The 25461-nt window shown below is 39.4% G+C and overlaps 1 protein-coding gene across 2 annotated transcripts in view; it reads left to right on the top strand.

The window, feature by feature from the left end:
• Positions 1-25461, top strand: part of NECTIN3 (nectin cell adhesion molecule 3) — a 127249-nt gene that overhangs the window by 84252 nt on the left and 17536 nt on the right. For both annotated transcript variants that reach the window (XM_038386937.2, XM_043510553.1), the window contains exons 6-7: positions 1627-1765; positions 11137-11221. In XM_038386937.2, the coding sequence (XP_038242865.1) occupies positions 1627-1765; positions 11137-11221 (224 nt within the window). The remainder of the gene's footprint in view (positions 1-1626; positions 1766-11136; positions 11222-25461) is intronic.

The raw sequence follows: 25461 nt of genomic DNA, 5'->3' as shown, positions 1-25461 counted from the left end.
TCAAATGGATTAGTATCTGCACATGAGTTGGCTGCTTGGCTCTGTGCACAACAATAAAATCAAACTGACAAGCTCTGTTTCTGAAGTACTGTTCCGTTACATTCTAGACATACTGCCATTTAAACTTGGCTTTTAGTATATTGTGAATGTGCCCAGTTCACTTATGATTAGAAGAGGCAAGTAGCAGAAGGAACCTCAGGCTTGAAATAAAAAATGAAGCCCCATGCCTTGGGAGGAAATTAATCTAGATTGTACCATTGTGACTTTCAGTGTGGTAGTTTTTTTTTATTATGAGAGGTGATATGGAGAAAGGTGATCACTCATTTGTAGAAAATAAGTGACTGGCAGTCTCTTTGTGAGAGATGAGACAAACTTGAGACAATGATCTGTAAAATACAACTGCATCAGAAGGTCTTTTTTTTTATAGCCATAACTACATTGTAAGTATAAATTGTGCCGTAAAATTCTGTGGTATGGAATACTGGAAAGACCTTCCTATCGGGAGTGTAGTCTGGCTGATTGAAATTAATCCACTCTCGCTGATGGAAAAAGGGTGTGTTTTCATGATTAAAAACAACCAACCCCCACCTGACATTTCTGTAACAGAGGATACAAAGCCTTTTTAACTTCACATTTAGCTATATTTTACTGTTAAATTTTGAATTCCTGTCCCTTTCCTTCTAAAGTCCATGGAAGTTGGTTTTTCAACTGTGTGATACCTTTGATTTGTTTACTATGAGAATGATTAATTATTGAACTTGTGCAAAATCACTGGTTTGCACAAGGGAAGATGTTTGTAAGTGAAAAAGCTTCCATTTGAAGCTTCCAACCACATTTAAAATACTTGGGGGGGGAGGGGGGATGAGAACAACTGTAGCAGTTATGACCATTTTTATATCAGACTCAATAGTTTCAAGTATTTGAAATTAAAATCAGCAGTGATGTAGCTATGGTCAGTTGTCACAAAGTAATTATTTTTAATATTGTTGGGGTCACTTGAAATCTAAAAGGAAATTTTCTAGAAGTCTGTTTAGAGTAGCAGTTTGTTAAAACTTGGTCAAAATAAGACATGCACTGAAAATTCTTAATGCTTTCTAAAAGCGTTCGGTCTTGGAGAGGACATGGTATTAAGCATGGTTTTGGTAAGTTAACTTATTAGTATTTTTGCATGTTGCATTTTGCAGCCTATTTCCTTTTTTTTCTTTAAAACTAATTTGCTTGGTCCCAGTTTTTGCAATTCTCAATGGTTTCTTTTAAAAAGCTGTCACCTAAGTATATTGCACTGTCTCATTAAGTTTGAAATAGTAATAAAAGCATGCTGTTACTGTATTGTTTTCTTCACTGATTTTATTAATCTCAAAGGCTTAAAATAGAGAGCTAGTTTATTCATAAACTGCCTTTTCTTTATATCTACAAACTAGCTTGTTAAGTAGAGTTAATGAGATCTGGGCAGCTGGCATTGATTACGAAGACTTTGAAAGAACATCTTACATTATAAAAACGGCTTTTGCATGATGATGCAAGTAGATATAGTTTCCAAAATGTCGCTTAAATGACTAGCTTTGTGAGGATGGAAAACACAAAATAATACCTGAAAAGGATAATCTGTGGTGCATTACATTACAGATGTGCCATTTAAGCAGACATCTTCTGTAGCTGTAGCGGGGGCTGTAATTGGAGCAGTTCTTGCTCTCTTTGTCATTACCATCTTTGTGACAGTACTATTGACTCCAAGGAAAAAAAGGCCATCCTACCTTGACAAAGTGTAAGTATCTTAATTTCCTAATTTAGAAGCAATAAGCATGAAGTTTTTGGCTTTATTTATACTTACTTTGTAAGAAACAAAACTTTAGTGTGTACTTCAGTCAGTCTCTGAATCCAAAAGTGGTGAGAAATTGAACAATGCGGAATCACCAGGATTTATAAAACAAAAAAACAAACATAGTTAAACCAAGTATGTTAAGTGTCTTTCCCCTAGAAAAGCATAGCTGTTTCCAAGGCAAAAAAGGGTTTTCATTTTTTAAAGTGCCCTAGTACACAATACTCTTAACATCTGTTGAAACTAAAATATGAAAGACTAGTGAAGCAGTTAGTTCTTTGATTTTTTTTATTTGTTGTGTTTTGTGTTCAACTAATTTACCTAATAGTAAATAACATTTATCCCCCACCCACAAGCATACAACTTACTATTGCCACAGCTACCTAGCAAACGACACATCTCAAACTTACCTTGGCTCCTTGAGTCACCTTTCTGCACATTCGTTTATCAGGTTTTTTTTCTCCAACAGTAGAAATTATGGATGTTTGGTGTAGTAACTTGTTCTAGTAGTAGATAGGTAAGTGCAAAAATTGTGTGCAGAATGGCAGTTAAAGGGTGATAAGACTGTCATCCCTAGGAGGGGCAGAGTTACGGTTGCCTAGTTTGAAATTAAGAAACCTCCCCACCTCCAAGTGGCAGTTACATGTTCTCTGAAATAACAGCACTGAAGGAGCAGTGTCATAGTTAAGATTTAAACTACATACCCTGAGATCATGTACTTGAAATGAGGAAAAACCAGCTTTTAGGTTGAAAATTTCACATTCTTAAAAGGAAATTTTAGTACATGGTTAAAATGTGATCCAACCTGTTGTTGGAGTAATTTTTACAAGCTTTTATATACTTGGGAGCTTTGCTCATATAGTGGTGAAACAGTTGTCCTGGGAGTAGTCCTAAATTGGGGGGGGGGAAATGCTTACAAGGATTTGATTGTGCCCTTCAATCGAACAAATATAGCTGGTAATTGAACAGACACATCCTTAAACATCGAGGTACTCTGAAGAGGGGGGGGAGCGGGAGGGAAATACGTTCTTTGTCAGTGTTGCAGCAAACAAGTACTGGAAAAACTCACTTTAAAAAAGGTTAGAAATGCCTACTCCACAAATTAGTTGCCTATACTTTTTTACATGAACTCCTTTTAAAGATGATAAAGCAGTAATGGATAATTAGTAGTAATTGCATAAGCATGCTACCTTAGTATTTCAAGCAACCTATAATCTGTTAGTGTTTTTAAAAACATTTGTTGCCAGTTAACGTAACAATTGTTACATCAGACATAATAATAAAGACTGCTTCCGTTTAGGAGTTGATAGAAATCTAGCAAAGCCTAAAAGAAGGGACAAGGTCCTCTTAGAGGTAACTAGTAATAAGGAAAAAAGTTGTTGACCTTGAAGTATAAAGCATGAGGTAACAGTCAATTACAGTTTCAACATTTAAAAAAAAACAAACACAGCCTGATAAACAGTCTAATGCTTGAAACTATAATGAAAATGTAAGAAATTCTACCATTTGTCCCAAATGAGACTAAATGTATGGGTTTAATAACAGGTAAGCTGATGGTCAGGGAAGAGCCTGGGGTTAGAAGATGCACATTTAGGGCATGTCTACACTTACTGGTAGATTGACACTGCTGCAATTGATGCAGCATGTGTTGATTTATCTGGTCTGGTGAAGACCTGCTAAATCGATGGGAGAGCACTCTCCCATTGATTTGTGTACTCCGCCTCCCCGAGAAGTGTAACTGAAGTTGCATAAGTTAGATCGATTTACTGCAGTAGTGTAGACAGGCCCTTACAGCCAGGTTTTAGCTAGATTTTTTTTTGGGGGGGAGGGGGGGGGAAGGAGCTTAAGAAAACTAGGTACCCACCTCCCATTGAAGTTAACTTAATATTTGGGTGAATGTCTCATTTGAAAATAGCAGCTTTTATTACTTGAAAGCTACATGTTGATCAATATCATGTCACTCTTTCCCCCTTGTTTTCTGTTTCCCTTTTCTCCAAAATACTATCTTAGGGTATGTCTACACTGCAAAATTAGGTCCAATTTGTAGAAGTCGATTTTTTAGCAAACTATTTTATACAGTCGATTGTGTGAGACCCCACTAGGCGCATTAAGTCAGCAGAGTGTGTCCACAGTACCAAGGCTGGCGTCGACTTTCGGAGCGTACCACTGTGGGTAGCTATCCCAGAGTCTCCGCTGCCCATTGGAATTCTGGGTTGAGCTCCCAATGCCTGATAGGGCAAAAACATTGTCGTGGGTAGTTTTGGGTACATGTCATCAGTTGCCCCTCCCACCGTGAAAGCAATGGCAGACAATTGTTTTGTCCTTTTTTTCCACATGTGGGCGCTGTACTGCTTTTAGCCGATGGTGCAGTAGGTCTGCGAACAGTTATCATTGAACGACCACTTCCGTTGCCACTCTGCTCTCCTGGTGGTCTCGCAGAACCTCTATATGACCATCACAGGTTTCAGAGTAGCAGCCGTGTTAGTCTGTATTCGCAAAAAGAAAAGGAGTACTTGTGGCACCTTAGAGACTAACAAATTTATTAGAGCATAAGCTTTCGTGAGCTACAGCTCACTTCATCGGATGCATTTCATTCGGAAATGCATCCGATGAAGTGAGCTGTAGCTCACGAAAGCTTATGCTCTAATAAATTTGTTAGTCTCTAAGGTGCCACAAGTACTCCTTTCCTTTATATGACCATCGTCATCCGCTGCTTCCACTGCAACTCTGCTCAGCCGCTCTTGTCTCGCCATACCATGGCAGGCGTGCAGCCCGCTCAGTTGTTGTGTCCTGGCAGGAGATGGTGCAGTAGGTCGGCAAAACTGGTCATCCAGCCACCACGTCTCCTGCAACTTTGCTCTCCTGCAGACACCATACCACAGCAAGCATAGAGCCCACACAGATCACTGTAGCAGTTATAAGCATTGTAAACGCCTTGCGCATTATCACGCAGTATATGCAGAACCAGAACCTGCAAAAGCAAGTGAGGAGGCGACGGCAGCACAGTGATGAGGACATGAACGCAGACTTCTCTCAAAGCACAGGTCCTGCCATTCTGGTGGCTCATGCCATGGAACACCGATTCTGGACCTGGGAAATAAGCACAGACTGGTAGGACCGCATAGTATTGCAGGTCTGGGATGATTTCCAGTGGCTGCAAAACTTTCAGAAGCGTAAGTTCATGGAACTTTGACTTGCTTTCCCCTGCCTTGAAGCGCAAGAATACCAAGATGGGAGCAGCCCTCACAGTTCACAAGCGAATGGCGATAGCTCTCTGGAAGCTTGAAATGCCAGACAGCTACGGGCAGTCGGGAATCAATTGGAGTAGGCAGATCTACTGTGGGGGCTGCTGTGATCCAAGTAGCTAATGCAATCACCAACACAAGGGTAGTGACTCTGGGAAATGTGCAGGTCACAGTGGATGGCTTTGCTGCAATGGGATTTCCGAACTGTGGTGGGGCAATAGATGGAACCCATATCCCTATCTTGGGACTGGAGCACCAAGGCAGCCAGTACATAAACGGAAAGGGGTAATTTTCAATGGTGCTGCAAGCACTGGTGGATCACAAGGGACATTTCACCAACATCAGCGTGGGATGGCCAAGAAAGGTACATGATGCTCGCATCTTCATACAGACCAGAGTTCCTGAACAGCTGCAGTAAGGGATTTACTTTCCAGACCAGAAAATAACCATTGGGGATGTTGAAATGCCTATAGTTATCCTTGGGGATCCAGCCTACCCCTTAATGCCATGGCTCATGAAACTGTACACAGGCACCCTGGACAGTCGTCAGGAGCTCTTCAACTATAGGCTGAGTAAGTTCAGACTAGTGGTAGAATGTGCATTTGGACATTGAAAAGCGCATTGGTGAAGTTTACTGACTAGATTAGACCTCAGTGAAACCAATATTCCCATGTTATTACTGCTTGCTGTGTGCTCCATAGTATCTGTGAGAGTAAGGGGGAGATGTTTATAGTGGGGTGGGAAGTTGAGGCAAATTGCCTGGCCGCTGATTACACACAGACACCAGGGCAGTTAGAGCACAGCAGGGTGTGCTGCGCATCTGAGAAGCTTTGAAAACCAGCTTCATGGCTGACCAGGCTACGGTGTGGCAGTTCTGTTTATTTCTCCTTGATGAAAACCCACCCCCTTGGTTCACTCTACTTCCCTGTAAGCCAACTGCCCTCCCCTCCCGCCTTCAATCACCGCTTGCAGAGGCAATAAAGTCGTTGTTTCAAATTCATGCATTCTTTATTAATTCATCACACAAATAGGGGGATAACGGCCAAGGTAGCCCGGGAGGGGTAGGGGAGGAGGGAAGGACAAGGCCACACTACACTTCAAAACTTATTGAATGCCAGCCTTCTGTTGCTTGGGCAGTCCTCTGGGGTGGAGTGGTTGGGTTCTCTTCCCCCCCCCTTTGCATTCTTGGGCCCTGTGGGAGAGGAGGCTATGGAACTTGGGAAAGCGGATGGTTGATTACACAGGGGCTGCAGTGGCAGTCTGTGCTCCTGCTGCCTTTTCGGTAGCTCAGTCATTCGCTGGAGCATATCAGTTTGATCCTCCAGTAGCCTGAGCATTGCATCCTGCCTCCTCTCATCACGCTGCTGCCACCTCTCCTGTTGCTTCAGCCATCTATCCTCTCGTGCGACCCGCCTGTCCTCGCGTTCATTTTGTGCTTTCCTGGACTCTGCCTTTGTCTGCCTCCACGCATTTTGCTGGGCTCTTTCAGTGCAGGAGGACTGCATGAGCTTGGAACATTTCATCACGAGTGCATTTGTTTTCACCACCTTATCTGCGCTAGCCTCTGGGATGGAGATGCTAGTCCCAGCATTGAAACATTTGCAGCTGTGGAAGGGAAAAAAAGAGAGAGTAAAATTGAAAGACACATTTTCCATTTAAAAGGAGAAGCTGATATTTTCAGGTTAACATGCAGCACAAACCCAACTAAATCCCCACACACACCCAATTCTCTGGGATGATCAATTCACCACTCCCCCCACCGTGTGACTAACAGCAGGGATGACTTCTTTTCAGCCACAGGCAAACAGCCCAGCAGGAACGGCCACCTCTGAATGTCCCCTTAATAAAATTCCCCTAGTTCAACCAGGTGACCATGAACGATACCACTTTCCTGAGGATAACCGAGAGAGATAAAGAACGGATGTTGCTTGAATGCCAGCAAACACCGGGACCATATGCTGCCATGCTTTCTTATGCAATAATTCCAGACTACGTGCTACTGGCCTGCCGTGGTAAAGTGTCCTACCATGTAGGATGCAGTAAGGCTGCCCTCCCCAGAAACCTTTTGCAAAGGCTTTGGGAGTACCTCCAAGAGAACTTCATTGAGATGTTCCTGGAGGATTTCCACTCCATCCCCAGACCTGTTAACAGACTTCCAGTAGGTGTACTGGCTGCAAATGCATCCCAAGGCTTCAGGGCAAATTAATCATTAAACATGCTTGCTTTTAAACAGTGTATTATATTTACAAAGGTACACTCACCAGAGGTGCCTTCTCCGCTTTCAAGGTCCAGGAGCTCTGGTTGGGATGGTATTGGCTCCAGGGTGATAAATGGTTCCTGGCTGTCAGAGAACGGTTTCTCCACTTGCCTGGTGTGTGCTATCTTTACCCTCCCCCTCCTCATCTTCCTTGTCCCCAAAATCTTCATCTCTGTTGCGTGAGACTCCCTTGCAAGAGTCCACGTACAGGTGTGGGGTAGTTGTAGGGGCACCCCCTAGAATTGCATGCAGCTCATCGTAGAAGCAGCATGTCTTGGGCTCTGACCCCGAGCGGGCATTTGCCTCTGTGGTTTTTTGATAGGCTTGCCTGAGCTCCTTAAGTTTCACATGGCACTGCTATGGGTCCCTGTGATAGCCTCTGTCCTTCATGCCCTTGGAGATTTTTTTCAAATATTTTGGCATTTTGTCTTTTGGAACAGAGTTCTGATAGCACAGATTTGTCTCCCCATACAGGGATCAGATCCAGTACCTCCCATTCGGTCCCTGCTGGAGATCTTTTGCAATTCTGGGACTCCGTGGTCACCTCTACTGATGAGATCTGAACGGTCACCTGCACTGATCAGCTTGCCAAATGGGAATGAAATTCAAAAGTTTGCAGGGCTTTTCCTGTCTACCTGGCCAGTGCATCCAAGTTGAGAGCGCTCTCCAGAGCAGTCACAATGGAGCACGCTGGGATAGATCCCGGAGGCCAATACCGTTGAATTGTGTCCACACTACCCCAAATTCGACCTGGCCATGTCTACTTCAGCGCTAATCCCCTTGTCAGGGAGGAGTACAGAAATAGATTTTAAGAGCTCTTTAAGTTGACAAAAAAGGCTTCGTTGTGTGGACAGGTTCAGGGTTAAATCGATCTAACGCTGCTAAATTCGACCTGAACTAGTAGTGTTGATCAGGGCTTAGTGACTTTGGATTTTTAAGAAAGCAAATTTTTGGAGGTGACTGATAGGTCAAAGGAGTTAGGCCCATACAATGATTGACATGACTATCTCACAAAAGTATCCCCCTATGAGAAGTTTTTAAAAGGAATGTAGGCTTTAAAAGACAAAATAGAGTTTAAGCAAACTTAAATTAAGGACTTCTAATGAACTTACACATATGTATGTCTGTGTTACACAAAAGAGAATATCCACTAAAATGTACGTAAAGGTCTAAATTTAATTTAAAGCTTTAAGTCACCTGTTACAAGACAAACTTAAAAACAACTTAGTTGACTTATAAATATAACTAAATAGAGAGCTCCTGAAAAGTGAAGGGAAATGCTTGTCTTGCAACTCTGTCATTGAACTACATTTCATGTTGAAGGGGAAACAGAAATTTAAGTTAACATAAACAGGGTGGTAAGGAGTCAGAAGTTGCTCTTTGACTTAAATGCTTTAAGTACCACGTGATAATAAACAACAATTCATAGTCTCTCATTCTTGAGCTTACACTTCTCCAACTCAAATTTAACCACATAAAATATGTAACTTAAATTTCTTTGACTTTCACGTGGATTAAACACTTAAATCAGCTATCTTCATAGTCTTAGACTGCTATATAATGTAAATTGATGCCAATGAGATGAGGGGTGCCCAACCAACAGGCTGTACACATGTACCAGAGCGTTTCATAAGGCCCGTGGCCTGCTTCAACACAATATACTAATAGACAATTCATTAGTGTTTTTTCCTCATGTTTACATCATTTTACAAGTGTGTAAATATACAATACTGTATAGAGGTTGTTCTTATCTAAGTAGATATGAAACAAGCTGAACTTTAAAATATAAATCAATACAGGGAACTTTAAATCTTTATGAAAATAAGTATAATCTGTTTGGCCCACACAACATTGTGCTAAGGTTTATAAGGCCCTCCTGTGTAATAAGTTTGGGTCCCAATGAATTAAAGGAATTATCTGGGTACCTCAAATGATATGAAGTGATTAGACACAGACTAAAAGGGACTTTTTTTTTCCCTTCAGGAACATTACATATGAAATACTTAATCAAAAACTAAAATGCTTAACTAACCCAAGCACAAAGAACAAAATTTTCAAAAGTGCTTCAGTTACTTGGTGCTCAATATGACATTTAAAAAATGGACTGTTTTGAGGAGGGAGGGAGTGTCAAGGATTGATCTGGTGAAAATCAAGGTCCCTGGAAAGGGTTTATCTGGATAGAATAGAAAATTTGCATTAAATCATATGTTCATTCTTAGGTGGCTGCTGCTTCACTTGTTCGTAGTTGAACTACACACTACAGTAACATAAACAAAACTCTAGGCTCAGATGTTTAACTGCAGTTGAAGTTTATGGGATCATCATGAATATTAAGTGGACAAAAATAAATCCATGAGGTACTAGTCAGATGGGACTTAACTGACTAACTCTTCATCACTAAAAGAATCCTTAAACTACATGTTAAATGAAAAGTAATATAGACAAGTGCAGTTCAGTCTCATTTTTTTCAGGTCTGCAATGCATTGTTAAACAAAATCATTCTAGTTTACTTCAGCTGTTCAGGGACAGTAAAGATTTAACAGTTCCTCCAGTTGCCTAGCACCTACACACTCGCATCTTCCTTAGTATATATTATGAGCTCCAGCTTCCAACTTCCCCTTCCATGCCGATACTTGGAGATATATGTAGAGAACACATTTACTTTGTTGGTTCTTTCCTTTTTCTGTGTGGAAATACTTTATCTTAATTAATGAAGATTCACAAATTAGGTATTCTCAGAAGAGAAGAGGTAACTTTCAAAGTAAGCAATTACCTTAAGATTTACTCAAATCTAACAAAATTCATTAAGGATGATGATGTTGGGATTCCCTCAGACCTCTTTCCATCAGCTTCCCAAGAACTCAGTTCCACTTCATCACTCAGGTATTTTTATTTGGCGTACAATAGTGCTATGCTGAGTTGATAAGACTCAAATGCGGGGGGCTGGATGCAGGATACTTCATAGCTCCAAAGTTACTCTCACTTTATATACATTACACATCCTTTTGCATTTACTATGCATCACATCACATATTTGTGTATTGGCTTGGTTGCTTTGCGAGAACCAGTGCCCGTGCAGCATGTATTGTCCATGCTCTGTCCATGGTTCGGCTTCCTCTTTTTATCTCATCTCTACATTCCTAGCTTATTTGTCTCTTATGTAGTTCATAACAAATAATTCACTGTGTGTTCTCTCTCTTAGGTTAGTTTGCTCAGATATTCTTTTTAGTTTACTGACCTATATACTTGCCTTATTTAGTGCATTATCCTGTTTTCAGTCCAATGATTGTTACCTACCTAATCCTGTCCTCCAAAGAATGAGGTCTCCCTGTGTGTGTTAATTACTCATGTCAAGATAGGCCTCAGCTAGAAATTATATCCCTAACATTTGAGTATTCATAGTTAAGATTCTTAGTACACTGAAGTCTTTCCCATAATTTTAAAATATATTTTTAATTTGAACATAGAGAAATCAAATACCCATTGTTTCAATAAGTAGTACTTTTTTCTGTACTGCAGACAGTTATCCAAAGTAAACATCTCGTATGCAAGTCTGATTACAAAGAATGCATACCATATGAAGAATAAGTAGAGTTAAAGAATACGAAGGTGCATGTAATTGGTGGTTGCCAATAAGTTATGTTTACAAAACTCAGTTTCATTGTAGATCTATTAGTGGTGAAAGGAAACAAATGCTGTAGAATATGTATCCAGGGCGTTTCTGTGAAGGTGTTTACTGTGGAGAATGCTGACTTTACTGTTCATTTGGTCTTCACAAATTATGCCAAGTTAAACTGTATAATCTTTTTATGCAGGATTGATCTTCCACCCACACACAAACCACCACCTTCATATGAGGAAAGAGCCCTTTCTGTATCTCAGAAAGAAGTCATTCTTCAGGTAGGTGAATGAGTAATTTTAACACTTCGAAATGGAGAATAAGCATGTGCTAACTAACATTATGTTGCTTACAATAATACTTCAGTGTTATATGTACAGGCCCTTGTAATGGAAATTGACTAATGTTGAATTTCTGCAACATGATGTTGTTGATTTAAACTTAAGTGAAAGAAACAACTATTTTACTGAAGTATTAAAGTATTAAACGGGTTTAATTTTAATCAGTTATTTGTTTTCTCTATAATTAACTTTACATGGAAATGCTGCAATTTGCTGAAATTGGCATGTATTAAACACAACTGCCATAGCTGTTCTAAAGCAAAATAACTCGTAAATGATAGTTGGTTATTTTATGTCCCAGAATATTTTAGTGCACCTGAAAAGTTGGGGACAGAACTGCATTGTTAGAAGTATTAATGGTTTTGTCAGTGTAAGCTTCCTTACACAGACGAATTAATAATGCCCCCTGCCATGGAAGAACCACAGGAGTGGCCATCCTGTTAGCCTAGGGTATAGTCTTTCAGCAGTGGAAGTGCCTTACAATGATGGCTTCTGTGATTGGTGGAGCGGGGGTGGCAGGTATAGGCCATTGAGTACCTTTGTCATAATTGACCTAGTCAACTCTGCTGTCAGTCAGACTTGGTTGATTTACTAGAAAGGTTTGTTCTGTATTAGGCAACATACGTACAACTAACTTTAACATTCATTACTGAAAGCATCCTCAATGGGGAATATTAGTATTTCACTTCATGTAATGCACTATACCCAACCACCTCATAAAATTTAGAGGTGTTATGAGCCTCAAAAATTGAGGCTGGATGTGGATTTTGAACCTCAGACTAGGAGTGAAATCCTGGTTCCATTGAAGTCAATGACAGAAATGTCAATAACAGAAATGACTTCACTGCACCTAGAGTTTCATTCATTAGGAGTGCTCTAATCTGGGCTTCAGTTCAGTATTTCAGTACCCATAGTATTTAATCAAATTCTTGTTAAAGCTTTACTATATCAAGCTCCATTGTAATACAGGTTTGTAAAATACTTTGCAAATTCAGTCAATGGGCTGAATTTTTTCTGTAATTCCTTCCTCTTAACTTACTAACCATATAAAGCAAGAAGACTGATACACAGGATACTACTGTTTGAATATTGACTGCTCATTTTACCACAACGGGGGGGGGGGGGAGGGTGCAGCTGGGATAGCCTGAAATAATTAAGGCTCTAGTTATGTGTTAAGGGGAGAGAAAGACCAGTCTGACTGTCTTGTACCTTAAATAGCAGGGGAGGCATCTGTTAGATCTTTGTTTTTTTCTTTCACATAGAATCACTGAGATGAATTGGGTTTAAAAGCAACGGGACTTATTAAGATGAAATGGGAAGAAAAGGGTGATGGAGATTTAGGCATCCGGAAAAGACTTCGGCTTTGGAACAAAGCTGAGTTTTCGTACTGAATGCAGATTTGCCACTTGGTTCACACATTCTATAGTTTTTGTTAAAGAATTGCCTGAAGGAAAATTTCTGCAAAAAAACAGCATTTCCTTCACCCTAGTTAAATAATGAAGTCCTTAATTATGGAGTTATGGACCACTGTAAGACCAATAACATTGTAAGCCTGATGACTTCTTTGTTCTCCCTCTCCTCCTGCCCCCCACCCCCACATTTCGGTCTCACTCTGATATCTCATAGAGATTGCTTTAAGCATCAAGGCTTAGTGTCTTGCAAAATGTATCAATTCTGAAAACTGATGCTCTTATTGATATAAATGTCCAGTCCCTTGTTAAAATTTGAACATTCTTGACCTCAACTTCTTGAGGCAATCAGTTTCACAATCTAATCAGATTGTGTGAAAAGTTATTTCCTTAATTCAATTTTGAATTTGCTGTCTGATAGTGTCACTGTCTACTTGTTCTTGTGTAATGAGACAGGAAACTTCTGTCCTTCCTATCTACCTTCTCTATTCCATGCATTATTTAAATTTTATCATGTCTGCTCTTATTCCTTTTATTTCTATGGTAAACAATCCTAATAATTTTCCATGCCCTTGATCATTCTCACCACTGTTCTCTGAAACCCTTTGAATTCTGCAATAGACCTTTCTTTGAGATGTGGTGGCCAGTACTGCACCCACTGTTTCAGTTGAGGCCACACAAGTGATGTATACAATGTTCTTGTATAAAAACTTTGTATTAGTCATCATCCTATTGCTTAGGCATCCTGATATAATTTCCTTTTTTTTTTTTTAAACCATGTATCTATCTTTAGTAGAGGTCTTCACTGAGCAGCCAACATTGAAATCCGTGCCCCTTTCATAAGAAGATTAAGTCTATTTAGACCCTTGGGAGTTGTAAGAGTATTCTTGATTTTATTTTTTTTTTCCATACAGTGTTTGCATTTTTTGACCTTGCATTCACCTACTGTCATGCTGCCAAATAACCTAGCTTGTTTAGGTCCGTCTGAAAATCCTCAGTCCTCTGTAGTTCTCACTAATCTATATAACTTCGTATGAACTGTAAATTTTGTTTCCTCATTACTCACCTCTCTCCCTACTCTAGACTATTAACAAATATATTAAACTCTGGGTCTTGGTATATAACCTTGGTGTGCTCTACTGTTAACCTTTTGCCATAAGAAAAATCAGCCATTTAATTCTACTTTTGACTTTGTTTCCTAATCGGTTACTGAACCATGACAAAACTTACTTTCTCACCCGATGACCATGTGGACTTTTTGAGGTAACTTGTGAGGGATCTTGTCGGAGAATATTTGGAAGCTGAAATGAATATAATTTATCCATTTATCCTTTACTTCATTGACATATTCAAAGATCTTTAAGATATTGAGACACAAATTTTCTTTGCAGAAGAAGAGGTTTGGAATGAAGATATAGAAGAACTTTAACTAAAAACTCTGTCTTAAAGTTAAAGTCTTAATGGAGAAAGCAGTGATTCTTCTTCAAATGCTGGTCCCCATTGTATTGCATTGTGGGGTTACACATACGCACCATGCATTCAGAGCTGGAGAATTTGAAAGTAGCATCCATTGGTCTGTGTAAGTGCTCTGGCTCACCTCATGCCTCTGACTGAGGGAATAAAGGGCAGGTCATACTAACTGCCTCTCCAGTTGCTTCTCACCACCAAGTGAGAACCTTCAGCGTCCATGGCTTTGGCTTCATTCTACAAAATAAGAATTACATAGTTCGTAAATAGTTATAACACTTTTAAGAGTTTTTACAGTTAGTGTTAGTCTCCCAAGGGTACCCCCATACCCTGTTTGAGTGCCAGACTATGCCCAGGACTCCAGGCATCAAATTCTGCTTTCTGTCTGCGATTCGTCTTGGTCAGTGATGAGCACGAGCACTGCCTGTATTACCTTGGGGAAGTCCACATCATGGCGAAGTGCAGTATTTGCCAATCATTCCCCAGCCATACCTGAGAAGGGCGGGAACTTTTGTCTCCACAGATATCTCATGGAGAAGACCATGTGTCCTCAATTGGACCCAGAATGGGAACCCTCCTCTCCACTCTGGACTTGATCAGGGCAACCTCAAATTCTATCACTGCAAGAGCATATCTGCCCAAGGACAGATTCCAAGGTTCCAAGCCATGAAAACTATCATCGCTCATGTCCCAAACAATCTTGGAGTACCGGTCAAGTCATGTCTCTCTCTCTCTCTCTCTCCCCTAGGTCATATGGCCTCATGCACCTATGTCACTCCATTCAGAAGACTCCATTCTTTGTTGCTTTCAAACACAGCTGCAGTCAGTATATTCTCTAAATTGCCATTCCATGAAACTCTTGGTGACATTTCCAGTCAATGTAGTATTTTTCTCTGCTGTGATGGACAAATCATCAGGAATGCATGGGAGGCCCTTCTTCAAGAGTGTTCGTATGGGTGCTCCACCTTAGGTGGTGGTGCTCCTAGTGCCTGAAATGGCACAGATACCTAAGGAGGAGCACCCACAGGAACAACTATCTTGAAGAATCTCAGTTACTGCACAAGGTGAGTAACCTTCTCTTTTCTCCCTTCCACTCTGGACAGAAGCATTATTACAGATTCATCCCTGTTAGGTTGGAGAGCCCACATGAACAGCCACACAGCACAAGATACCTGGACCTCTCGAGTGTTCAGGTAAAACCAAATCCAAAAGAAATCAAATCAAATGAAATCTCTTTAGTTGAAACCAAAATGAATATTTTCAGGCATTTCTAAAGTGCTAAATTCACAAAACAGCCAGAGGTGAGCTGCCCTCCTTGGTAAGTTGTAGCTCAGTGGTTAGGACATTCATCTATGGTGTGGGAGACTAGGTTCAATTCACCCATGTCCCTGATATGGAGGGGGGAATTCAATTTCATTGTCCCTTGTTGCAGGAGTGTCCTAGCCACTAGGCTATGGAATAGTCTGGGGGGGGGTGCTTTGTCAGAGTCTCCTAGTGAAGGTGTAATTGTGTGTAAATAAATAATAATTAGTCATTGGAGCATAGACTTGAGTGTCCTACATCCTTGGTGAATGATCTATCCAATGCTACAGAGTCATGCCAGGTTTCTGGCTGAGTGACTTTATGAATTGCCACAATGAATGACCATCATCACCACCACCTCTCTCCGTTGGGTATTCTGTGAATGGCCTGTAGGTCCCAGGGAAAATAAAGTTTCTGCAACTATTGGTCAAATTAACAAATTGCTTTGGGTTGACCAAAACTGCATTTTTGGCAAACTATTTGTCAAAAAAAACTTTACCGAGCTCTACAGAAGACATTAGTACCACTTGTTGCCTCTGCTTTTTGCTAGGGATCATTAAGAAAAAGGCCTGGTTTTTTATGGGGAATATTGGAAAAGCAGCAGTACTGTTGTCATATTAGTGCTTACTAAAAACAGGAAAAGCACAAATTGAACTTCAACTAATTGACTAATTTGAGTGTGAAAGATGAAAAAAATTGAGCAGTTACTGAATCAAGTACGTCTGACATGGTTTCTATTGGACAATGTATTGTAATCAATCTCATACAACTACTGTAGTTTATAATATGCTGGCTAGGCATAATCTCACAGTAGTTCATGGATTCTAAGGCTGGAAGGGACTGCTGTGATCATCTAGGCTGACTTCCTGTATAGCACAGGCCATGGAACTTCCCTAAAATTCCTAGAGCATATCACTTAGAGAAAGTCCACTCTTGATTAAAAATTGTCAGTGATGGAGAATCCATCACAACCCTTAGTAAATTGTTCCAATGGTTAATTACTCTCACCATTAAAAGTTTGCCTTATTTCCAGTCTGAATTTGTCTTCAATTTCCAGCCATTGGATCAGGTTACATTTTCTGTGCTAGATGGAAGAGCCCCATTATTAAATATTTGTTACCCATCTTATAGACGGTAATCAAGTCACCCTTTAACCTTATCTTAGACTCAAGCTAAATTGATTGAGCTCCTTATCGGTATAAGGCATGTTTTCTAATCCTTTAATCGTTCTCATGGCTCTTCTCTGAACCCTCTCCAATTGATCATCATCCTTCTTCAATTGTGGACACCAGAACTGAACATGGTATTCCCACAGCAGTTGCACTAGTAAAATAACCTCTCCACTCGTTCTTGAGATTGCCTTGTTGACGCACTGCAGGATCCATCTTTTGGCCACTGTATTGCACTGGGAGCTCGTATTCAGCTGACTTATCCACCATGACGCCCAAATATTTTTCAGTCACTACTTCCCAGGATAGTCATCCTGTAAGTATCACCTAAATTCTTTGTTGCCAGATGTATATATTTATCCGTATTAAAATACATATTATTTTCTTGCACCCCTGTTACAAGCTATCTAGAGTGTTCTATATCAGTGACTTGTCTTCCTTATTTACCACTCCGCCAGTTTTCAAGCCATTTCAGATTTCATCAGTGGTGATTTTTTTCTTCCAGCATTGATTAAAAATCCTAAATAGCATAGGACTAAGAACTAATATCTACAGATCCCATTGAAAACAGAGCTGCTTAGTAACAATTCCTTGTTTACAGTTACATTTTGAGACCTGCCAGTTATTGTTAATCCATTTAATACAGAGATACTCAGTGAGCAGCCTATGGGCCAAATGTGGCCCACCGAGGCTTCCAGAGTGACCTGGTAGCTCACCTTAAAAAATGTTTATAATTACGTTCAGGAACAGTGATGCACTGCCTATCATTTGCCTATGACTTCCTTAGTAAGTAACTTACTAGGAGTGCTTAATTTGTAATGAAAAAGGTGCCAGGGCTCAGCTCTGGCAAGCCCTAGCACAAATTAAGCACCAGCTGGGCAGCTGGAGAGCAGTGGCTGCTGGCCAACTGCCCAGCTCAGAAGGCAATGCCACCACTAGCAGCGTAGCAGAAGTAACAGTGGCATGGGGTATTGCCACCCTTATTTGTGCACTGCTGCTGCTGGCAGTGGCACTGCCTTCACAGCTGGTCAGTCAGGGAATGGCAGATGCTGGCTGGGAGCCCAGAGGTGCCAGGGTTCATCCCCAGCACAAATTAAGCATTTGTTACTGGATCTTAAGTTCTCACAATAGCAATACAATTGTGTCCTCCTTTTTTTAGTTAGTGATGGAAATGGAGCCAAAAATCAACACAGCTGGGAGTAAATGTCACACAGTCAACAGCAACACCAAGCTTTTAATCCACACTGGACCAGCAGATTTTCTTTAATAAACTACCTCCTTTAAATGCAAAACCTTTGTGTTTTAATATGCCAAATGACTGCTGTAAGGTCAAGTCAGTAAGGTTGTCAGCATGAGGCACCACTTTGAATCAAACCACAGTAACTTCAACGTGGCCTATCCTCCTGGCAGTATTGTGAGATGAGACAAAATTGAAAATCTGAAGTCTTTGTATCGCACTTAAAATTGTCACAGCATCAGCCAATCTACAAGAAAAAGCAACAATTCCTTCTCTTTGGATCATGTTGGTACTGGTTTAAAAAGAGAGCCTTTCCTGGATGCTTGGAAATGCTGGAGGAGCTTTTTGCTGGAGATAAAAGCAAAGATGATGTGCACCATGTGAAGCAAGTTCCCCTGTCTGATTCCACTGCAGTGTGAAGATTGGATGCAATTTATGAGGATTGTTTGTGAGCACTGCTTTCCAATTTAAAAAATGCCAAATAAAGGTTTCTTGCAGTGGATGATCAAGTGATTTTAAGTGACTCTGTCAAGCTATTGCTGTTTGTTAGATTTTTATGATCTTCAATGAAAATTTTTTGTGCATAATACAATTAGAAACCTACACCACAGAAGAGATCATTTTTGAAAAGGTAAAAGTATTTTTTGAACAAAAAAAAGTTTTAGACCTGGAGAAAGTTAACTTGCTTGTTTACAGACTGATTTCCCTCCATGACAGGGAAAGAGAAGGGCTTTGCTTCACATTTGGCAGCAATACACGCTTCATTAAATATACTTCACTGCTTCATTTACCAGACTATTCTGTGCGGTAAGTTGTCTGAGGCCAGAAAAAAACAATGGTATTGTGATTAGATTACATTTGTGTATGTGAACTACATACACTCAACTTCTAGCTTGCATCATCGTCTTTTTAAAGCTTTTTTTAAGACATTTTGGCTGAATACGGAGACCTGTTGCAGCATGACTACTTTCTCTGGTTAAGTAGGGGGAGTGTGTTAGAGAAGTTTGTGTACTTCAAAAAGAAATAATAGAATTTCTTTCAAACCACAAGACTTGCAAGTTCCTGGATTTTATGAATCCCCTCTGTCACAAGTAGCCTTTTTGTGCCATATTGCTGATCACTTTAATTCTCAACTTGCAGCTCCAAGACCATGCAAGCAGTGTCAGGAATCTGTTTGAAAAAGTATGTGCCTTTCAGAGGAATCTTGTAATCTTTCGGGGAGATGACAGGAGAGATGTTGCACTTTCCCACATTGCATGTAGTAGCTACAGATAAAACATCTATGAAAATGACACAAGAATTCCTAAACAATCTGAGCAAAAATTTTAAAATGAGATTTCAGAATTTTAAAATTCCAAAGGATTTGCTTTTGTTTGTGATGCATTTTGTTGTCTCTGCTGAAGCAAAGAACGCTGGCCTTCTGAAGCAAAGCACAATCTTGATTCAGCTGATGAAGGTGCCTTTCAATTAGAAATTGTAATGCTCCAGAGCTCTGATGTCTTGAAGGCAAAATTCAGAGTAATGGGACTTTGTGATTTCTGGACTCAATATGTTGACCAGTTTCAGAATAGCCAGAATCTAGTAATTATGTTTCTAAAAGATGCTTGGATCAACATACTTCTGCTAATCTGGGTTTTCTACCATAAATATGATAAACCAACACTGTGATTGCCTGACAGATGAACATCTTCACCAGTGCATTCATGTTGCCCTGGCCTCCTACAAATCACTCTTCACAAAGCTTGCCAGAGATTGTCAACGTCTCTTCTCCCAATAGAGATTGCCACAAATGCGGGTGGCAATGTTGATTATAAACTTTATTAAAAGATAAAAGTTGCAATCAAAGACTTCATTTATTGGCAGCCTAAGTTGTGGGGGTTTTTTTTGGGGGGGGGGGGGTGTCAGCTTTCTGCACAAATGGCCTGCCTCTTGTCATGAAATTCTCAAATTGGCCTGCAGGTAGATCTAATTGAGTATCACTGATTTAATGTGTGTGCCATGTTAATTTTCTGTCATTCTAGTTTTTAATCAAAATGTTGTGTGGTACCAAGTAAAATGCCTTATAGAAGTCTAAGTATATTACCTCAACACTATTACCTTTATCAATCAAACTTGTAATCTTACAAAAAAATCAAGTAAGTTTTGACAGGATCGTTTTCCATAAACCCATGTTGATTTGCATTAATTACATTGTCTGCCTTTAGTTGCTTATTGAGTCCCATATCAGCCTTTCCATTATCTTTATGTGGGATTGATGTCAGGCTGACAAGCCTATAAAATGTATAGTCTGGTTGGTCCTATGATGCCATTTTCAGGAATTGTCATGCGGCACTAGAGTAACCATGGGATTATCATTTTGCCTATAAATCAGGTGAATAACTGGCATTTATTGAGCCTATACTACTATCAGGACTTGTATTCGCTACCAGGGTAAGTAGACCTAAGTTACGTTGACTCCAGCTACGTTAGTCACATAAGACACTCTCCCGTCGACGTAACTTAATCTTCTTGGGGAGCTGGAATGCTGGGGTCAACTGGAGAGAGCTCTGCCATCGATTTAGTGGGTCTTCACTAGATCTGCTAAATTGTTACCTGCTGCATCAATTGCAGCAGCGTCTATCTCCCTGGTAGTAGAAACAAGCCTTAAATCAAGTTAATAGAATTTAAAAAAAAATTGCGATCACACACAGTTGGGAGGTATTGCCAATATGGAAGAGGACTGGAATATCATACAAGAAGATCTGGATGACCTTGTAAACTGCAGTAATGGAAATGGGATGAAATTTAATAGTGAAAAGTGCAAGGTTATGCATTTAGGGACTAACAACAAGAATTTTCCTATAAGCTGTGGATTTCAGTGGAAAGTTAGAGTAGGAGAAAGAAGTGTCTGTTTGGCCGCTCATAGTTATCCTATGATCAACAATGTGATGTGGCCGTGCAAAAGGCTAATGAAGTCCTAGGATGCATTAGGTGAGGTATTCCAGTTAAGACAGGGAAGTATTAATACTATTCTAGAAGCCACTGGTGAGACCTCATGTAGTATATTGTGGGCAATTCTGGTCTCCATGTTTATTAAAGATCAATACAAACTGGAATAGGTGCAGAGAAGGGCTACTAGGATGATCCGAGAAATGGAAAACCTACCTTAGGAGATGACTTTAGCTTGGCTTGTTTACCCTAACCAAAAGAAGGCTGATGAGAGAAACTATTGCTTTTTATAAATGTATCAGAGGATAAATGCGCTCGAACATCGGCAACTGCCAGTAGCAAAAACCCCAATGGCCAGAGAGGGGACACTAGATGGGGAGGCTCTGAGTTACACAGAGAATTCTTTCCCAGGTATCTGCCTGGTGGGCTTTGGCCACGTACTCAGGGTCTAACTGGTTGCCATATTTGGGGTCAGGAAGAAGTTTTCCCCCAGGTCAGATTGGCAGAGACCCTGGGGGGCTTTTTGCCTTCCTCTGCAGCATGGAGCATGAGTCACTTGCAAGTTTAAACTAGTGTAAATGGTGAATTCTCTGTAACTTGAAATCTTTAAAACATGATTTGAGAACTTTAGTAACTCAGTCAGAGGTTAGAGGTCTATTACACAAGTGGGTGGATGAGGTTCTGTTCTTGCAACATGCAGGAGGTCAGACTAGATGATCACAGTGGTCCCTTCTGGCCTTAGTCAGAGTATGAAGAATAAAAATTGAACTAAACTATGTGGACATTTAGTCCAGTGGTAGACACAGTCCAATCGGATGTGATTTAATCATGTTTTTTGTATTTGGGCACACTAGCCCAAAACACTTGAAATGCTAAAAGAATCTGTCAGTAATCAATGGCCTATGTGTCCTTGCATAATCTGAAGTATAAGGGCTGTTTCAAGGTCTAAAAAGACCAGGGATACAAGTCAGTGTTCTGCAGATGTTGAATGCTGAAAATTTCAGATTTGAAAACGTCACTCAGATTGTATTCTTGCATCTTTATTTGCTCACACTGGAATTCCAACCTATTTAATAATCACTGTATTGAAATAAGAACAAGTGTCTCGCTCCATCTGAAAAACTATAATGCCAATTTTCATGTGGAATATAGCGTTTGAGCCAGACTTCCACATAGTTCTTGGGTGGGGGGGGTTTGTATGTGCAAATTACTCCAGGCAAAAAACATGGAGACTAAGGCACATGCAATAACACCCTACAATTCAAATTCCTGGTATTAATGGAAACATAGATTGCTAAAGTCATGATGAAATTGAAATGAAGGATAATGTAGGACAGGCAGAATAATGTGACTGTAAATGTACATGTCATTAAGTTTATTACATCACTTTTTCTTTACTGGTGTTAAGTAGAGAAACTCATGGTTTTATAAAGAATATTTTTAGAGGTTATGATTTTCCATACCCACCTAGTCTAAGGTGGGTTGAGTATTATACTGCCACTTATTAAGAACCCTAATGTTCTTCTTTTCAAGGATTTGGTGAAACATTTCTTATTGTAGATGGCTATAATTGTATCTGGTACATCAATACATAAGAAGAGGTCTTCTCTCACGCAGGACTCCTTTATACAAGATGCATAGATTAAGCCAAAGCCCAAGTGCCTCTAAAGGCAATGTGTACGGAGATTTGTGTTTGGATATCTTCACCAAAGCGGATTGGACAGAGTAAATAAAGATGCTGGGTATACATGAAATGGAACTACTGCAAAAAAGGAGAGCATGTAAGAGCAAAGCAGAAAGTGAGACTGAGATAAGAGGAATAGTAAGAGATGTTCAGGAGTATATGGAATAAGAGGAAATGCAAAAACAGACAACTGTGTGCAGTTAAACAGAACCTTGCAGCTGAAGATGGTTGAAATCAAAATATGAAAGTTGTGGCTCACCAGAAAGGGGATGTCACCAATGTGTGAGAAGAAAAATGAACATTTTATAAGAATATTGGAGTTGTGATATCAGCAACTCATAGAGGAGCCAACTTGATCTGAAATGAAAGATTAATCAGACTTTAGTGGTGGAGAAAGAGAGGCTGATTCTTTCCTTTTGTAATCTCTCGTAAAATTATATGATTTAAGAAGAACCTTCTTGTTGAGGGCTGTCTTGTATTCTTAGATGTGATATGGCACCCAGCCTCAAGCTGCAGAACTTCCTTGAAAAACTGTCATTTGGGAGGAGGGTGCCGAAGAGATCTTGAAACAGTGATATCACTCTACTCTATAAAAGGAAGCGCAAGTAGTAGTTTAAAAGAAACCCCTCAAATGAAAATATTACTTTGTACCAAAATGGACGATCCAATAAATACTTGGCTAATTTCATGGAATCTCTCTAGCCACAGTTATTTCTAAAGCTAATACAACAAATAACCATTAATTGACTCAAGTTGTATTGCTTGAGTTTAAATAATGAAATTGACTATTCAAATTTGAGAATTGATCAGTACATAAAATCTTGAGACTTATTTGAGGCTCGTGTTGTAGTTTTTACTTAAGATTTAAAACTCTTGATGTTTTAAGTAGAGGTTGCTCTGATTAGAAATATAAAGCTCTATTCAAACTTAGTTTTCCAAGTACCATGAAAGTCTCCTCTCAAGTTAAACATGTATGTTTAAAAGAACCTTCACAGTACTTTAGAAGTGCAAAATATTAGTTAAATACTGTTTCACATTTGCTGTATTGCACATTTTACAGCTAATCCAGGCAATAGCTTGATGAAGGGAACAATAATCTTCTTGGTTCAGTCCTGTGGTCTTGAATATTTTATACTTGTTTCCCTGAGTAAGTATTTTAGTTGAATTGGAGGTATGCTGTGCTATCTGAGGAACAAATGTGTCCAAAGTGAAGTAGGGAGAGGCGAAGTTGTTTTGACCAGAACAAATGGTATAGAACCTAATAGTTACTAGGGCATTTATTTTAAAATATTGAAAAACCCTGTACATGATCCTAAATATGTTTACTTGACAACATTTGCTTTTACAAATATTTCAAATTGAAGGTGGACATAAAAATACCAAGCATTTGTTTAACTCTCTTCCTTTGTTAATCATCTTGAATTATATTATTGACTTCCATGGGAAGAGAATTAAACCAAGGGTGAGTGATTGGTAAATTGCTACCAGAAATGTTAAACATAATATTTCCCCCTTCCTCCACATAATATATTCCTTTTTCAGAGGTGAGGTAATGTACCAAACAATTTTGGGCTAAAGCATCCAAAGAAATTGATGTTTTTGAGACATGGGCCATTTCAGATGCATCAAATAGTATTCAGATGCTTTCCTCTGTTTCAGAAATTATCATGTAAGAATATCTCTATATTGGTCTATACAGTTTGTACTTAACACTAACTACTATTAAATGTTGAAAATGGTGATATTTTGAGATTAAAAAATTAACTTCACTCTGGATTGTTTGAAAAAGAAATGGACTGCTAAGAAGGGTGATAGGAAATCTGCTTCTCTTTTTAGATGCTGTCCTTGGCCCTTGAACTTAATATAGATAATTAATTCAGTCTCGTACAGTTTACTGACTGAACTTATGGGTATTTTAAATGTAGAACTTGAATCAAATGAAGATGCTACAAATGCAAAAAGTATAGTATCTATTAGCTGAGACTCAACAAGTTAATAGCAGGACTTTTTAGGCTAAATTAAAGAAAATCGCATGAGACCACACAAAGTGTGCTTTACATGGAAATACTTTGAAAGATGTGGATTACGAATTGACAGTCTGAAGAAGATGTAATCTTTCATTTGCTTGATCAGCACCAGCTCTTCAGCGTTTAAATGTTACATTACTAAGTAAAGCAAATGTCTCAAGTAACTCTTTTCTGATTTTAAGTGGTTGGAATTTTAAAATAGTAAATCACCCTCGATTATAATTAAAAATGATGGGTCAGTGCCACAAAGATGAAACTCGGACTGCAAGTTCTCTAAGTTTTGAAGGCATTGTGTCTTATGTCTTGAGTTGCATAATGGACCCATCTGCTGTTATAACAGAAATTTATTTCTGAAAAGCACCCACTGTAAACTTTAAAATGTTGCAATTTTTCATTAGAAACTGAACACTAAATTGAAACATTTCAGTGCATAAAAAATAACAGTAAATTATAAAATTTAACTGAGTAACCTAATGATAGAGAGTTGGTGTGAAATGTTGATTGGAAGTTTAAAATAAACTGAAGTCTGACTTCATATTTTTATTCATTCAACTACTGTTCATTTATTTGGTTTTTTTGCAACAGTTGAACACTGAAATTCAGCTACTCCTGCGGGTGAAGGTAGTAGTCAAACATCTGGTGCATGCCTATATTGTGGATAACGTTGTAAAATACTCATGACTAAAAAGCTAACTTGCTAAGCCTAAAGTTTGGCTGTACTGCATGCTTATGCATAGCTAAGCTTTCTATATAATGCATCCGATTAAGTGAGCTGTAGCTCACGAAAGCTTATGCTCAAATAAATTTGTTAGTCTCTAAGGTGCCAAAAGTACTCTTTTTTTTTTTTCTTTATATAATGAGTATTTTCCCTTTCAGAAGTGTGTACAGAATGTGATGGTCAGTGTTCTACTGCCTTAATTTTCACTTAATTACAAAATACCATAGTCAGGGTCTGTC

The sequence above is a fragment of the Dermochelys coriacea genome, chromosome 1 (genome assembly GCF_009764565.3).
Source record: "Dermochelys coriacea isolate rDerCor1 chromosome 1, rDerCor1.pri.v4, whole genome shotgun sequence".
Classification (NCBI taxonomy): domain Eukaryota; kingdom Metazoa; phylum Chordata; order Testudines; family Dermochelyidae; genus Dermochelys; species Dermochelys coriacea.
Note: the sequence above shows the minus strand (reverse complement) of the source record. Positions and strands in the feature narration are given on the sequence as shown.